The 17,967-nt window shown below is 39.4% G+C and overlaps 1 protein-coding gene across 1 annotated transcript in view; it reads left to right on the top strand.

Moving 5' to 3' along the window:
- Positions 1 to 17,757, top strand: part of LOC126470608 (uncharacterized) — a 208,837-nt gene extending 191,080 nt beyond the window's left edge. The window contains exons 10-11 of the mRNA XM_050098561.1: positions 16,311 to 16,489; positions 17,204 to 17,757. Coding sequence (XP_049954518.1) covers positions 16,311 to 16,484 — 174 coding nt within the window. The 3' untranslated portion in view covers positions 16,485 to 16,489; positions 17,204 to 17,757. The remainder of the gene's footprint in view (positions 1 to 16,310; positions 16,490 to 17,203) is intronic.
- Positions 17,758 to 17,967: the final 210 nt, after the last annotated feature.

Below are 17,967 nucleotides of genomic sequence, written 5' to 3' on the forward strand. Positions count from 1 at the left end.
TCTAAATAGCTAATATAGATACTTAAAATATACAACAGCAATCCTTGCTTTAAGAAAAATAGGTTCAGTTTTCAAAGAAGAAAGGAGAACTGGTTAGGACAGGTAAGTAAGTGGGAGGTGGGAAAGGGTGGGGGGGAGTTTACAGGGGGTTGCTATATTACAGACCATGTGAGGCACAGTTGGGTGCTGCTGTTTTCAGTCTAAGAAGACAGTTCCACCAGATAGTTCTAAATGATGATATTCTATTCTTGTACAATCCTATGATGATGTTCCTTCTTTTTTCATATTGCACACAATTATGGCTTTGAAGTCTGTTGCATAGTTGTAAGAAATGGTGGTTCATATACACTATGTTACAATGTGAAAGACTACTTACTGTAAGGTAATAGTACAAGATTCACTTACTGTATTACATGATACATCTGATAGATGAAATATACGCTACACTGTATCCTCTTGTTTATATTGTTACTGTATGACTACATTTCACATTTATCACTCATTACTTATTTGTATGAAAGAACTGTGAATTGTGTGCCTACTGGCTGTAAATATAATGTTTCATTGTCGAAATATAAATTTGTGGTAGAGAATTTATGAGTTTGTAATTGGTCAAATTTGGAGGAGTAATAGCAAGACTTATTTGGTGCAGTTACTTCCACATAAAATTAATGTATAGAAAGCCCTAGAAAAACACTGTGTAACATCATGACTGATCACTGAAATTAGAAACAGTTCAATAGATAATAATCTTTAGCATGTTTGATAAGATAGTTGGATGCAACTTTAGCATTGAAGCCTCTGTAAATGGTAGTAATCAAAATAATTTCAGTATTTTAGTACCAATTTGTGTTGCAATATCAGTTGTTAAAGGTACTCAGAACACAGGATTTGACACTCAAAGCATCTATATTTTATAAAGCAACTAGCTGAGCACCCAGTGTTGCCTGGCTAAGTATTTATTCCAATCCTATTAGTCCATCCTCTTCTATCCCCTTTCTCTGTCCATCGCATCTGCCCCCTCTCTAACTCTTTCTCCACCCTCTTTCTGTCCAACTCCTCCACCCTCATCTCCTCCTGCCCCTCTCTCTGTCCATCCACTACTCCCCCACTCTATGTCCATCTGCTCCACCTCCCCCCCTTCCCACCCCCCCTTACTCTCTCCGTCCATCTTGCTCTTCCGTATCTCTATTCACTTCCACCTCCACATATTTCTGTCCATATCCCCCCTCCCCCATCTCTCAGTCCATCTCCTCCTCCCCCTCTCTCTGTCCATCTCCTCCTCCCCCTCTCTCTGTCCATCTCTTACTTTTCCCTTTCTGAGTCCATTTCCCCCTCCCCTCTGTCTGTCTATCTCCTACTTCCACCTCTCTGTCTGTCCACCTATTCCTCGCTCTCATCTTCTCTCCACATTGTCACCTCCATCCAGTAGGAGGTTTCTGGTTCTCACCCCACAGTATTTTCTTTCAGATAGTAAGTAGTATGTGCACAAAGTTTGGTTGAAATCGATTTAGGTGTATAGGAGCAGCTTTTATCCACAGCTTTGCCCACATATGCACGTCACATTATTTCACATATATTCAACATATTTCACAAATATCTGTGCACATATTTCACCTGTATCTATGGCTAATTTCACACTTCAATTTTGTTTTCATGCAGCTCAATGTTTATGGCATCGTATCTCCTTAACTATGTGTCATGCAATGATATAATTTTGAAGGTACATTTATGAAAGGGATAGATTGTTACTCACTGAATGGCGGAGATGTTGAGTAGCAGATAGGACACCAAAAAAGACTGCTAAACAAGTACGCTTTCAGCTAAAAGGTCTTCTTCTGAATTCAATATACGCACACCAAACTGGCCAAGTCTGGCCTCAGCAGCCAGAGACTGTGGTCATGTGTGTGAGAGTTGTGTTTCTGTGAATGTTTGTGGTGTGGGAATATACCTGCAAAATTATATTATTGTACACAGGTAGTTATATAGAGACAACACCAAAAACTCTGAGATGTGTGAAAAACTGCCACATCATGCATGGTGTTTAAATCCACATATGCCATTAAATGTATCTACAACATCAAACAATGGAAATCCAGGATGGAATAAGGCATTTTGGCCAAAAGCTTACTTGTTTAGCAGTCTTCTTGGTATGCCTTTCTGTGGCTCTAGATTGCCACTATATGGTAAGTAGCAATCTATCCTTTTCATAATGTTGTCATTATTCCATCCTGGATTTCCATTATTTGATTTTGTAGATACATTTAATGGCATACGTGGATTTAAACACCATGCATGATGTGGCAGTTTTTCACACATCTCAGTGTTTTTGGTGTTGTATCTCAATAACTACCTGTGTACAATAATGTAATTTTGCAGGTATATTCCATGGTATATGTGAATAGTGTCACCAAAATGCACTGCAAATACAGTTAACAGTGAAGAAGTAATAAATTAAAATGTCACACCTGATGTGGCAGTTTACTGCATGAACAGTGAAAAATGTAATAAATAATATTTTTTTTTCCTTTTCCCATTTTGTGGGGATTGTCAGAAAGTTTCCTAAACATTTGAAATTAAGTGTAAAGCTTGTTGTAAGTCACTATGTGCTCTCACTCACAAATACTGTATGAATGAATTTTGGGCATTTTTGTGTCATAGTGTAACGTAGCAGAATAGGACAAAATTTACTGAAAAGTATGATACAAAAACAAAGTATGCAATACTAGGCTTACACAAAGCTATGTAAATGAAAGAGCTTGTATTGTAACATTATTGGATTAATATACTGATGAAATTAACCCAACTTGTAATGTATATAGTCCAAATTAAGATGAATTGTAAGGATAGTAACCCACAAATTAAAAACATTGTCACAGAAGAAGCTGAGTAGTGCAGTCATTGTAGTGTAGTGGTTATGATACTAGATTGTTGCGTAGAGGGTTGTGAGTTTAAAACTCACCTGAACTGAAACATTTTAATTTCTATATTCGGTTTCAGTACATTCTAGAAGTATCCACAAATGGCAGGAATCATTGCACTGGAATGTTCTGTACCGTATATGTTTTGGCTGGAGGCAGTTCGCTCCACGATCTTGTATGTGCAAGTGCTGAATAAACTTTCATTAAGTGAAGTTAGTGTTCGTCGTTCATCTACTTACACCTTCCTCTACATCAAATTATCTGGTGGAGGTGCCAGGTATTGGAACTTGTGATCCCACACATTATCAGTGACACAGTGGCTCCCATCAGGCCGTGACAGAGCTGCCGTTTACATGGTGAGAAACCCAAGTTCAAGCCATATTCAACAGACTGCAATCTATCGGAGACAGAAGAAGAAGAAGAAGAAGAAGAAGAAGAAGAAGAAGAGGGCATCACGATGACACCAACTGTATGCCACCACATGAGACATCCTTCCGGGTTCTCTGATGATGATGGCCAAGATCCAAACAAGTGGCTGAAGGCATATGAGCATATAGCCAAATTTAAGAAATGGGATGACACTGTCTGTTTGGCTAACATATTTTTCTGCTTGTAGATCACTGCCAAGCAATGATATGAGAACAACGAGGAGAAGTTCACAACCTTGGAAGTATTCCAGGTGGCGCTGTGCAAGTATTTTGGCAACACACAATGCCAAGGCTGAGGATAAATGAAAGTGCAGGCTGAGGATAAATTAAAGTGCAGGGCACAGCATCCAGGAGAAACGACAGCGTCCTACATTCAAGATGTCTTGGAGCCATATAAAATAGTGGATCCTTGAATGAAGGAGGAAGATAAGGTTGCACATCTCATGAAGGGTGTTGCTGAGGACATTTATCAAGCCCTACTCCTGAAGGAGGTTTTGACAGCAGACAACTTCATAAAACGGTGCCAGTATATCAAGACACTGAATCGAAAAAGAATTGCACACAAGAAGTTTGAATGGCTTCCAAACATAATATCGATGTCTGTGATGGAGGAAGATACTGATTTCACAAGTGTTCTTCATCAGGTAGTGAGTGAGGAAGTTCAGAAGGCACTTGGATTGCACAGTGAGCAATAAACTGAGACGCTTCAAGAGGTCATAAGGGAGGAAGTGGAACAGACATTGAACCCAATCTATCATTCTTCATTTCCCTGTAAAATGGTAAAAAAGTCGAAACCCAGGTGAAGTTACATTCCTACAATGCCGCATGAGGAACCTGTTTTGGCACCAAGGAAGACAGACATCTGGAGGACGCAGGATAACCAACCAGTATGTTTCCAATGCGGATGCCCAGGACATGTGGTGCGCTATTGTCAAGAAAGGCAGCGGATATTTGATGACGCCGACGCCAGAAGACAGCAGACCGATCTTAGCCGACGCCAACTCCTGGACAATGGAGATGAACAAGAAGATGCTGGTGCAGGACGATGTAGGTCACCATCGCTGCAAGTTAGCCGCTGGAGAGGATGTTCCCCAACTCACCAATCAAGGTCTCCATCACCGTTTCATCACTCCAGCCGATCACTTAGCCACTGCAACCTGGAAAACTAAAGGGTGCAACCTTCCTTGAAGGTGAGGGTGCTGAAGAGAAGAATCCTCCACTGTTGATCACTACAAAAATGGTAGGAAACTGCATCGATATACTCATGGATGGCCAACCAGCCCAAGCTCTTGTGGACTATGGAGCATCATATTCAGTCATTTCGGAGAACTACCGTCACCAGTTGCAGAAAATCATATTCGTTGACAACAAAACATCTCTGCTTAAGGTGGATAATGGGAAATATGTAAAACCTACAGGAAGATGTACCATTCGTGTGGGTATAAGTGGCCATACGTGGCATTTGTAGACTTAGAGAAAGCTTTTGACAATGTTGACTGGAATACTCTTTTTCAAATTCTAAAGGTGGCAGGGGTAAACTACAGGGAGCAAAAGGCTATCTACAATTTGTACAGAAACCAGATGGCAGTTATAAGAGTCGAGGGGCATGAAAGGTAAGCAGTGGTTGGGAAGGGAGTGAGACAGGGATGTAGCCTCTCCCCGATGTTATTCAATCTGTATATTAAGCAAGCAGTAAAGGAAACAAAAGAAAAATTTGGAGTAGGTATTAAAATCCATGGAGAAGAAATAAAAACTTTGAGGTTTGCCGATGACATTGTAATTCTGTCAGAGACAACAAAGGACTTGGAACAGCAGTTGAACGGAATGGACAGTGTCTTGAAAGGAGGATATAAGATGAACATCAACAAAATCAAAACAAGGTTAATCGAATGTAGTCGAATTAAGTCGGGTGATGCTGAGGGAATTATATTTGGAAATGAGACACTTAAAGTAGTAAATGAGTTTTGCTATTTGGGGAGCAAAATAACTGATGATGGTCGAAGTAGAGAGGATATAAAATGTATACCGGCAATGGAAAGCGTTTCTGAAGAAGAGAAATTTGTTAACATCGAGTATAGATTTAAATATCAGGAAGTCATTTCTGAAAGCATTCGTATGGAGTGTAGCCATGTATGGAAGTGAAACATGGACGATAAATAGTTTGGACAAGAAGAGAATAGAAGCTTTCGAAATGTGGTGCTACAGAAGAATGCTGAAGATTAGATGGGTAGATCACATAACTAACGAGGAGGTATTGAATAGGATTGGGGAGAAGAGGAGTTTGTGGTACAACTTGACTAGAAGAAGGGATCGGTTGGTAGGACACGTTCTGAGGCATCAAGGGATCACCAATTTAGTACTGGAGGGCAGCGTGGAGGGTAAAAATCGTAGAGGGAGACCAAGAGATGAATACACTAAGCAGATTCAGAAGGATGTAGGCTGCAGTAGGTACTGGGAGATGAAGAAGCTTGCACAGGATAGAGTAGCATGGAGAGCTGCATCAAACCTGTCTCCGGACTGAAGACCTCAACAACAACAACATGGCTTACAAGAGTGTAGTCATGACGTCATTCTCAGATGGGACATTTTGAAAGCTTCTCAGGCAATTATACATTGTGATTGCTTGAAGATTATACTAGACGAGATGAGATACTGTGGACAGGAAGATGTGCATCAGAGTTTGTGGAGACTATGTGTGCTGGATGAAGTGATGAATCCTGCAGTCAGCGCTAGAAAGGTAGCTGTCATGTGTCATTCCATGCATCAACCCATGGATCTTGTAGTGGAATGTAAGAGAAGCATACCACTGAAGAATAACTTGGTCATCTCGTTTAAGAATGGATTTGGTGAATTGTGGATAGTTAACTGTCGCCAAGAACCACAGATCAGTCCAAGAAGTAAGTATGTAGCAAACACTGAGCCGTTAATTGCAGAACAGCTGAGCATCATAAAAACGTTCCATGACGAGTCTGTGGGCGAAATTAGTACTACCACTACGAGACAAGATCTTCTAGCTCAACTATCACCAGATCTCATTAAGGAACAACAGAAGAAGCTACTTGCCATTCTTCAAGAGTTCTCTGAATGCTTCAATCCACAGGTGAAGAGCAAACTAGACAAATTGACAGTGAAGCACTTGATTATCACTGGAGACCATCAACCAATAATCCAGAGAGCATACCATATGTCAGCAATGGAATGTCAAATAATTCACGATGATGTAGAGAAAATGATGAAGAATGACATCATTCAGCTTTCGCAGAGCCCATGGTCACCACCAGTGGTTCTCGTCAGGAAGAAGGATGGCAGTTGGCACTTTTGTGTTGATTACAGGAAGCTCAATAAGATAACTAAAAAGGACATTTACCCTCTTCCATGAATTAACAATACACTAGATTGTCTGAAGATTTTCTCAACCATGGACATGTACTCGGGATACTGGCAAATCGAAGTAGATGAGGCTGATTATGAGAAAACTGCACTCATCACCCCTGAGGGCCTGTATGAATTTAAGGTAATGCCATTTGGTTTGTGTAATCCACCAGCAACTTTTGAATGAATGGTGGATAATATTCTAAGGCAACTGAAGTGGACAATGTGTGTTTGTCATTTAGATGACATTATAGTGTTCTCAGAGACATTTGATGAACACATAAGAAGACGGAGGGCCATTCTTAAGTGTCTCCAACAAGCCAGACTGAAACTTAATCCGAGAAAGTGTCTCTTTGGAGCAAAAGAAATCAAAATACTTGGGCACCCTGTGTCAAACGAAGGTGTGCGTCCAGACCCAGAAAAGGTGACATCTATAACTAAATTTCCTATTCCTAAATGTATTATAAATGTGTGAAGCTTCCTCGGATTATGTTCTTATTACCGTCGTTTTATCAAATACTTTTGTATCAGCCAGGCCACACCAAGAGTTGTTAAAAGCTGATGCTAAATTTATCTGGGGTGGTGATCAACAAGAGTCTTTCAATGTGCTGCGAAAAGCTCTGATGACTGACTCTGTACTTGGTCTGTATGATGAGAAAGCACCTACAGAACTTCACACAGATGCCAGTGGGTATGGGATCGCTGCTGTTCTGGTGCAGATTTTGGATGAAAAGAGAAGATTATAGCCTATGCTTCTAGGACACTTACAAAAGCTGAGAGAAACTACTCGACTACAGAAAGAGAATGACTTGCTGTGATCTGACCCATGTGCAAATTTTGACAGTATCTCTATGGAAGGCCATTCACAGTTGTTACAGACCACCATTCACTTTGTTTGTTGACAGATCTTAAGGATCCAACAGGACGACTCACACCAGGTGGGCACTACGTCTTCAACAGTATGACATTACCATAGTGTACAAAAGTGGAAGAAAACACCAAGATGCAGACTGTCTCTCAAGAAACCCTGTGCAAGACCATCAAGACTTTGATGAAGGTAGTGACTGTCTCGCTGCACTCCAGGATCTCTCTGCTGAGCAGAAGAAGGATGCCAAGATATCTCAAATTATGCTGGCCTTAAATTGGTCAGAGTATGTGAAAGGACAATTTAAGGTAGTTAATGGATTACTTTGCAAGAAAAACTTTGATCCATTTGGAAAGAGGTGGCTACCAGTGATTCCTAAACACACGTTCTTAGATGTTCTACAGAAATTACATGACACACCTGAGGCCGGACATTTAGGAGTTATTAAGACATACGATAGAATCTGCAAGAGATTTTTCTGGCCAGGTTTATTTAGGAGTGTCCGTCACTGTGTGTTGCACTGTCGAGAGTGCCAGAGAAGAAAGGCAGTTCCTCAGAAACCACCTGGCTGACTCATACCAATTCCACCAGCCAAAACGCCTTTCCAGTGTGCTGTGATTGACCTCCTTGGACGATTTCCAATGTCTGTTAGTGGCAATAGATGGATTATTGTTTGCACTGATTATCTGACACACTATACCATTACAAAAGCTGTGAAAACAGCTAAAGCATTCGAGGTAGCCAAATTCATCATAGAAGATATTGTATTAAGACATGGTACCCCAAGGTCATTAATTATGGATCGAGGGAAAGTTTTTTAATCGAATCTTATGACAGAGATAAACTGCCGGTGCAACATTACTCATCATATGATGACTACCTGCCATCCCCAAACTAATGGGCTTACTGAACACCTTAATAAGACCTTGGCCAACATGCTGTCAATGTTCATCAATGTTGAGCAGAGCAACTGGGATGAGGTGCTACCTTTTGTGATGGTTGCCTACAACACCGCCAAACAAGACACCATAGGGTTTACGCCATTTTTCCTGGTGCATGGGCGTGAGGCAACGACGACGATGGACACTGTGTTTCCATTACTTCCTGATGGCATGGATGACAACTACATTAGCCAGGTGTTAACCACAGCTGAGGAAGCTTGGCAGTTAGCTCATCTCCACACACTGCAAGCTCAAGAAAACGATCACTGAAGGTATGACGATAGCCACTGCCCTGTTGTCCACCAGCCTGGTACCTCGTTTGGATCTGTTCAGAAAGTTGGTCTCTCTGAGAAGCTCCTCATAAGGTTGTAAGACAGTTGTCTGATGTTACTTATGAAGTTGAAGATTTCGATCCCGACACAAGGTGACGAAAGATCAGAGATACGGTCCACGTCCTTCGAATGAAGCCCTATAACAATCCTGCAACCCAGGGTACAGCCGAAGCTCCAGTGACAAGCAACATGTGGAAAGGTACTGAAGAATGTAGTGGCAAAGGAAGTTCTAAGAAGATCACCGCCAGAGGGGACATCAGTCATCAGAAGTCAGAGTATGCAGGACCAATGACTCATTCCCGGACTAGGAGGACATAACACCGATACGGTCTTCCCTTAAGGAGGGAGCAATGTCACTGAACAAGCCGAGTAGCACAGTCACCATAGTGTAGTGGTTACAATAACAGATTGTTGCCTGGAGGGTCATGAGTTCAAAACTCACCTGAACTGAAACATTTTAATTTCTATATTCGGTTTGAGTACATTCTAGAAGTATCCACAAATGGCATAAATCATTGTACTGGAATTTTCTGTTGCTGTATATATACCATATGTGTTCTGGCCAGAGGCAGTTCACTCCACACTCTTGTATGTGCAAGTGCTGATAAATCTTCATTAAGTGAAGTTAGTGTTCATCATTCAGCTACTTACACCTTCCTCTGTGTGACAGTATGTTAAAATCAATGTAAACAAAAGTCCAATTTATCATCACAAAATTTGTATGCAAAAAAATGATAGTAATTGTGATTCAGATAACCATAAAGTCACATGAGCTATGTTACTAACAAACATTAATCTGTGCTTATAAAATTAGCAATGCAAAGATTACAACATTATTGTTGATATACACTGAAGAGCCAAAGAAACTGGTACACCTGCCTAATATCATGAAGGGCCCCCGTGAGCACACAGAAGTGCTGCAACATGATGTGGCATGGTCTCGACTAATGGTGAATTAGTGCTGGAGGGAACTGACACCATGAATCCTGCAGGGCTGTCCGTAAATCTGTAAGAGTACGAGGGGGTGGAGATCTCTTCTGAACAGCATGTTGCAAGGCATCCCAGATATGCTCAATAATGTTCATGGAGAGTTTGGTTGCCAGTGGAAGTATTTAAACTCAGAAGAGCATTCCTGGAGGCACTCTGTAGCAATTCTGGACATTTGGAGTGTCACTTTGTTCTGCTGGAATTGCCCAAGTCCGGCAGAATGCACAATGGACATGAATGGATACAGGTGCTCAGACAGGATGCTTACGTACATGTCACCTGTCAGAGTCATATCTAGACATATCAGGGATCCCATATCATTCGAACTGCACATGCCCCACACCATTACAGAGCCTCCACCAGCTTGAACAGTCCCCTGCTGACATGTAGGGTCCATGGATTCATGAGGTTGTCTCCATACTCGTACATGTCCATCCGCTTAACACAATTTGAAATGAGACTCGTCTGACCAGGCAACAAGTTTCCAGTCATCAACAGCCCAACGTCAGTGTTGATAGGCCCAGGCATGAGATGTAAAGCTTTGTGTCATGCAGTAATCAAGGGTACATGAGTGGGCCTTCGGCTCCGAAAGCCATATCCATGATGTTTCATTGATTGGTTCACACACTGACACTTGTTGATGGCCCAACACTGAAATCTGCAGCAATTTGTAGAAGGGTTGCACTTCTTTCATGTTGAAAAATTATCTTCAGTCGTTATTGGTCCCATTCTCTACAATCGTCATTGGTCCCATTCTTGTAGCATTTTTTTCCGGCCGCAGAAATGTCGGAGATTTGATGTTTTATTGGATTCCTGATATTCACAGTACACCTGCAAAATTGTCATACGGAAAAGTCTCCACTTCATCACTACCTTGGAGATGCTGCGCCCCGTTGCTCATGCACTGACTATAACACCACGTTCAGACTCACTTAAATCTTGGCAAACTGCCATTGTAGCAACAGTAACTGATCTAACAACTGCACCAGACACTTGTCTTATATAGCCATTGCTGACAGCAGTGCCATATTCTGCCCATTTACATATCTCTGTATTTGAATATGCATGCTTATACAAGTTTCTTTGGCACTTTGGTGTATATATGTAATGCAGTTTTGTTATTAGTATTGCAATATTTTGACATGCTAACTGATTCAGATTTCATAACCAGTTTTGTAAAAGCAATGAAATTGTAATTCATTTACCTTCAGTTTAAACAATGCAGAATGTAACTTTATGATTGTTAAAAGCTACACAAGGGAAAGTGGCAGTATCCATGGAGAGTCAGTATTGTTTCAGCATTTAGGCACTTAGCGTATGTCAGACTTTGTCAGTTTGTTACGCAATAAAACAAGTTTTAAAAGTATCGAGAGAGAGAGAGAGAGATATTGTTATAATATGTATGGATTTGTGTAAAATATGTTTTTGTTCTTTTCTGACCTAGACGTCATATGTTTAAATTATTTGTATCGATATTTTTCCATTGTAATTTACATACAATGTAATTTATAATGAGAATAATGTTGTTTACATTGTCATAATATTATTTAAGTGACCACAAGCTGTGACAGCACAGAAATTCAGTCATGTAGTCAGTCAGTCCAGTTCAGAAAGGATTTTGCTCAGTTCTACACAATTCTCTATCAGTGTTTGTAAATGAAATGTTATAAAATTACAAATAAATCATGAACATTAAGAAAGAATACTGGTTGTGGGAAAATAATTTATTAAGATGTAAGAATGCAATATATTTCCAAGAGATTCACTGTATTTTTTTCCTGCATCAAGTGAGTGTTATGTGTTAACTTTATCAACAATAATGGACACACCCAACCAAAGAAGTTAAAGATAATTTTTTAATGTAATGTTTCCTGCTCTAAAAAAACTTCATCCAGTTACTCACAAGCACTTGGATTCAGTGTTGAGCATAATACAAAATATATATTCTTTACTGTTTGAGAGAATGTAATATTTTATTATTGACTGGACACTTACTACATCTAGCAGCATAACCATGTGTAACTTTCCTTTTAACAAATACTTTCTTGATTGTGTGTGATAAGTTAAAAGTTTGAGCTGGATCAGGAATGGAACATGGATTCCTCCTTTTGATTGTCAGTCCATTAATGATTATTCAATCAGGGTAACCTCATGGGCTTAATCCAAAATCAGCACTACATGTAATCTCTGAAATGGGGAGTGAGATGTGTTTAGATGTCACAGTTGGTAGCTCACTGCCTGAAAAAGAAAATGATCTGACTTTGAGTTACATCCCACCATAGGGTAAGGTTAGGTTCAGCCAGTCAGTTTTTAGTTGGTTATTTTGTTATTTATATTTCTCATGATAAGTAAATTCTAAACATACAATTGTATTGAGTGTTAAGCAATGAATATTTGAAACAAGGGCCTAATCTAACTATTAACAAATGCAGAGAGCAAAATGAAACATAGTTGTGAGCAGTCCATGCCTATCAGAATTACATGGAGTGGATTATAACCATACTAAGATTCTGACACAGATGTCTAACTTCTGGGCATGCATCATTAAAGAATCTATTGAGATTAGAGTAAGGGAACAGCTGATCAGTCGTGATAGTGGCTACAGTCTTAGTAAGGTCTAGCAACCTGAGCTTAATTTGATTAAGAAGAGACAACAGATCTCCTGCAATGAACTGATATTCTGGGCAGGTGGAGTAGCAGTGGAGATGCTGCCTGTAACATCCTATGTTAACCACAGACATAGCAATGAATTGGTGTGAGAAGGCAGGGATGAGATACTGCCTGCACACCCACTACTAGATGTGGACCACTCTTTGAGCAGCAGGTCAGGGGGGGGGGTACAATTTCCATTCTGTCTTCTAGAAACTCAGTTCATCACCTGATGATAGTAACAAGGTAGATTGCTATAACACTGTGTCCCTTGGACACTAACATCCAGTCATTCACATGAACTTAGCTTATACAAACTAAAGTTACATAAATCACAGTGAAAATATGACATACTTGCATACTGAGCTGATCTTAATTGAACTTTTTTATGTAATTTCAATACAACATCAGTCTCTAGTACAAAACATGTTCCAGCAGTTGGCAAAACTTTCCTTGTTCTAGTCAAACATCCATAAAATGACATTTGAAGCCCATCTTTTAGAACTTGCAAAACCTTAGCAACATACTCCTTGAAAGTTGTAGCATCTTTTCTGTAGCCCTTCCCAGTCACAAAATTCCTTGTAGAAAACACCATGCTGTCTTCCTGTGAAGAAAGATGTATTGCTGAGGATGAGTAACAAATCCGTTAGATTTTTCAGTAGGCTAAGGAATGTTCAGGTCTGCAGTTATGATCTCAGAAACATCAACCATGGAAGGAGATGGCAAATCAATTTTTTGGTAGGAATCAGTTTGCAAAAGTAGTTCAGTCAAATTAGCTGCCATATAGTCTTCAAGTGCAAATATATCTCTGTTTGGTGTTTAAATACTGCAGCCCCAAAAACTCCTGCAAATATTTGGTTGGAGTAGGTCAGAAAGTATGATATGCCAGCCAGTCCAGCAAACTAATAGATTGTGGCTGATCTTCCTATACTTGCCACAAGATCAAAACATGCTGTGTTACATAATTTTTAAAAGAAGCAAACACTCACACATGTGAAATGGAAGAGCACGCAAATTAATACCATCATCTTTTGCATATGATGTAACATTTATGCTTTTGTGTCCAGTATCATGAATTTAGGATTTTTTGCCAGGCTATTCACATTTGAGGAATTGCTATAGAGCTAGTGAAACTGTTGATCCAACCCCGGAGTCAGATATAGCATTCTGCAGCAGATGATCCTTAGAGTACATCCTAAGAAATACAGATAATGAGGATGGAGCTGTTTCTGAAACACTGATTACTGAAACTATTGTCACACATACACCTCCTTCAGCAGATGTAGCGGGTTCAAGTACTCTGCTGCCTGAGCCAGTACCTTTGGTTATTTCTACACAGTGGTTGCTTCTGCCCCATCCAATTTGTGTACATCTTGCATTTCACGTTTCTATTTTCACTGAGAGTTGGTTTTGTTTCATGAACACCCTGAGCCATTCCTGTCCTGTCATGTTCTGCCTCTCATCCACAGCTCATGGTCTAGTGACTAGCATTGTTGCCTCTGGATCACATTCCCGATCAGGTTGGGTATTTTCTCTGCCCGGGAACAGGGTGTTTGTGTTGTCCTCATCATTTCATCCTCCTCATCATCATTATTCATGACAGTGGCTTCATTGGACTATGTATAAAAATTGGACTGTGAAAAAATTGGGACTTTGTACAGGCAGTTGAACACACTACAAAACCAAACATCATCATTTTCTGCCTTTCCCAGTTCTCCAACACAAATTTTTCATTCCATTTAGCAGATCGACTTGACAAACTTCTTACAATTTTTGTGCCTAAGCCGCAGGTGGGTGTTGCATCCAGTAATAATGTAGTTACAAAGTGTCTTTTCTTCCATTTCTATTAACCTTTCAAATATTCATTTGATGACTCAAAATTTTATCTTGTCAATTCCTAAGGCAAAAGCTTTTTGTCTTCTTTTGTTTAAGAGTTTCTCTTGAAATAATCATGCTTCTTTCTTATATTCACGAGGAAATTTATTTGTGGATGTGTTGACTGAATGCATCTTTCAGCATTTCTGATGGAAAATCTCCGTAATTGTTGGTTTGCTGTCTTTTTATTGGCATTATCAACCCAGTAATTGACAGTATGCGTAGTTAATATAATTAATCATGCTTCTATCGACTCATGATGGTAAATACAAAAGTAGGCACATGGCATGTTTTTTGTGGGTTTAAGTAAACCACTGAGCAGTTAACCCCAAATGTATGGTTCAGTTAAATCCACAAAGAAATATGCCACACATATCTACTCCCTTGCTCAGTATGCTTGAGGGTCTCACCAAGGCCTTTGCCAACAAGCACTACCCCCCAGACCTAATCCGCAAACAGATCTTCTGTGCCATTTCCGCTCACAGCCACAATCCTCCCAACACCCCCCAATAACCAGCCACAAAGGAGTGTTACCAGCTCTGCTGCAGTCATTGCACAGCTTCTTATATTGGTATGACTACCGACCACCAGGATGAATGGCCACCGCCAAACTGTGGTCAGGAGCAAAGTAAACCACCCTGTGGCACAACATGCAGCTGAACATGACACACTTTTTTTCAGTGGATACTTCACCACCTGAACCATCTGGATCCTTACCTCCACCACCAGCTTTTCTGAACTGCACTGATTGGAGTTATCCTTACAACACATTCTCTGCTCCTGTAATTATCCCGACCTCAACCGATGTTAACATACTGTCCCCATGATCTCCAACCAATAGTTTCCATTCCCTCTGTGCTGTCATCTCCTCCCTATTCTCGTCTCCCACCGTGCTTGCCACCCTCTGCCAATGCATCTGCCCATCTTTCCCCATTCCTCTCCTGTTTAGCTCCTTTTTTCCCCTACCTCTTTGCCCCACAACCTACTGACACTGCAACTGTTCACAGTCTAGTCCCTGCAAATTCCACTAGGCAGCATTCATCTCTCCCCCATCCATACACTACTATCCCTTTCCCTTTCCCACACCCTCCAGATTTCTGCTTGCATCCCACATGATGCATTCCAGTCCGAGATGCTGAAGCCAGTGGTCATGTGTGCATGGGGTGTGCTTGCTTGTGTGTGCATGTGAATGGTGTGTATTTGTCTTACTTTTACTGAGAAAGGCTGTGGCTAAAAGTTATATGTGAATGTCTTTTAATTGTGCCTGTCTGCAACTTGACATGTCTTCTAACAGTAAGTATCAATCAGTCTTTTTTTCTATATGATTGATACAAATACCTACTTAGTTATTTACTGTAATATCTCAATAGAAGCATGATAAAGTATTACAATTTGCCATATTGTCAATTACTGATTTAATAATGACAAGAAAAAGACAGTGAAACACTGGGGTAAAAGAACATTTGAAAATGAGATATTAATTGAAACCTTGAAAAGCACATTTTTCAGTGACATCATCACCACATCAGTAACCAATCCTACAACAAAAATAAAAACAGCAAAACATTTACTTTAGATCTTGTTAATTCAGCAATAATTAATAACACACAATCTACATGCATTTGTGGCCAAAACTTTAACGAGGAGATTGATGACAGCCAAAAGAAGATAGCTAAATTTTTTATGGCTGAAATATCTCTACTTGTTCATTTTTCATTGAGTAGTTCAGTTAACCGCTATGACCAGTCACTTTATCCTACAGCTTTAACTTGTCGTATACAGGCACTACAAGATATGACCCTCAGAGAATAAGAAAATTTTTCTGAAATATTTATATTTCCCATAGTTTTTTTAGGAAATGAGCAAAAAGTGGATCCTTAATCAACATCAAAATGCATAAATAACAATTATTTACTTATGCTTCTTCATGTCTGTTGCAGATTGAAATGTTCCTTTTGGGTTTTACACTTCATGTAACATTACGGGTGGTAAGACCTTCAATGTATGGTACAGAAGAATACATATGCTGTTATCCTGAAAACAATAATGAGAACTGGCCTCAGGTGCTCCTTATAGCAGAGGATGATCGACATTACAATGTTCTTGTTGAATGAAGCAGGTAATTTTTTATTTGTGGTATTATTTGGGTTAATAATTATACAGGGAAGCTATCTTCTCTTTTACAGTTCATTGGACTGTATTACATGGTGTCAACAAGAATCGCTGATGTAGTATAGAGAAATCATCACAGTTCATCTGAAACTCTGTAACTGTAATTTTTTCTATGTCAGTGGTTAGTATTGCTAAAGAAATTTATTATTATTTCATGAAGTACATATGGCTATTCCTCTAGAGCTCTAATGAAGTTGATGGATTTAAAGTAAGGCATGTCTAATTTTATATCATGCTGACTGGGATCTCTATGATGAATTCAGGGGAACAGCTATTCAGCAAGAAGATTTTTCTTTTCAGAATACCTGTATCTTCCAATAAATTCATTTTTGGTTTGTGAACCTTGTTTTAAATGTATTGTGCATAGTAGGATAGCCCATTATAGGTTGAGTCATGATAATCACCACTACAGGTGGCCCTATAGCATTTTAGATTGGTGCACATCTTATTTTGAATAAACCTTGGGATCTTTTTATAGAAATGTCAGTGAAACACAATGTTAAAACAAGTAAATGTATGGAATAATTAAATACTGTACAAAATATATGGAGAACAGGGAGCATAAAGATAATAATAACAAGAGCATATTATAAGTTAGTTGATATTTAGTGTTAACACAAAATACTAAAAGGTATTTTGAAAAACATTGGTTTTTTTTCAGATTAGATCTTGATGTATTTATACAGCTGGAAGAGAAGAACCTGAGAACAAACAGGACATGAAATGTTATATATACAGCCCAGCAGACTTATAAAATGTGTTCAGATATTGAAAATTCAAAATAAATTTTATTATCAGTTCCTGAATTGTGAGAGCTTCTAGTGTGTGCTTGATATGGCTCTTGGAATTACCAAACGTGTTCAGTTTTTCATTCAAGTGACTGTTCTGCAAGACAGAAGAATTTACTAACCGAGAAAATTGCCACCATTACTGATATTAGCTAATTAGTGATATGGCCCATATCTAAAGAAAAGTTGCACATGTACACACACACACACACACACACACACACACACACACACACACACACACACACACACACACACAGACAGAGAGAGAGAGAGAGAGAGAGAGAGAGAGAGAGAGAGAGATACACATTATTACATAGAACAAACTTATGTTTTGTTGATACTGAAAATGAATTCAAATACACTTTCAGCTGCTTCCACAGGTAGGGACATGAAAGAAAAAAAAAAAAAAAAAAAAACAAGCTGCTTGAAGTGACAAATGAATGACATGCTTTCTAGCAGCTCTTATATGTTGGTGCTATCTTGTGTCTTAGATTGTAAATGATTGTTAATGGGAAACTTGGATAAGAAAGAAAATATAATCACTTGTCATATGTTACTTACAAACATGTAAAATGTAAAATATTTTTTTCTTGGATGTGGCACTTCTTTTTAAATTCAAAATTCTGTTGTGCAC

The sequence above is a fragment of the Schistocerca serialis genome, chromosome 3 (genome assembly GCF_023864345.2).
Source record: "Schistocerca serialis cubense isolate TAMUIC-IGC-003099 chromosome 3, iqSchSeri2.2, whole genome shotgun sequence".
NCBI classification, from domain to species: domain Eukaryota; kingdom Metazoa; phylum Arthropoda; class Insecta; order Orthoptera; family Acrididae; genus Schistocerca; species Schistocerca serialis.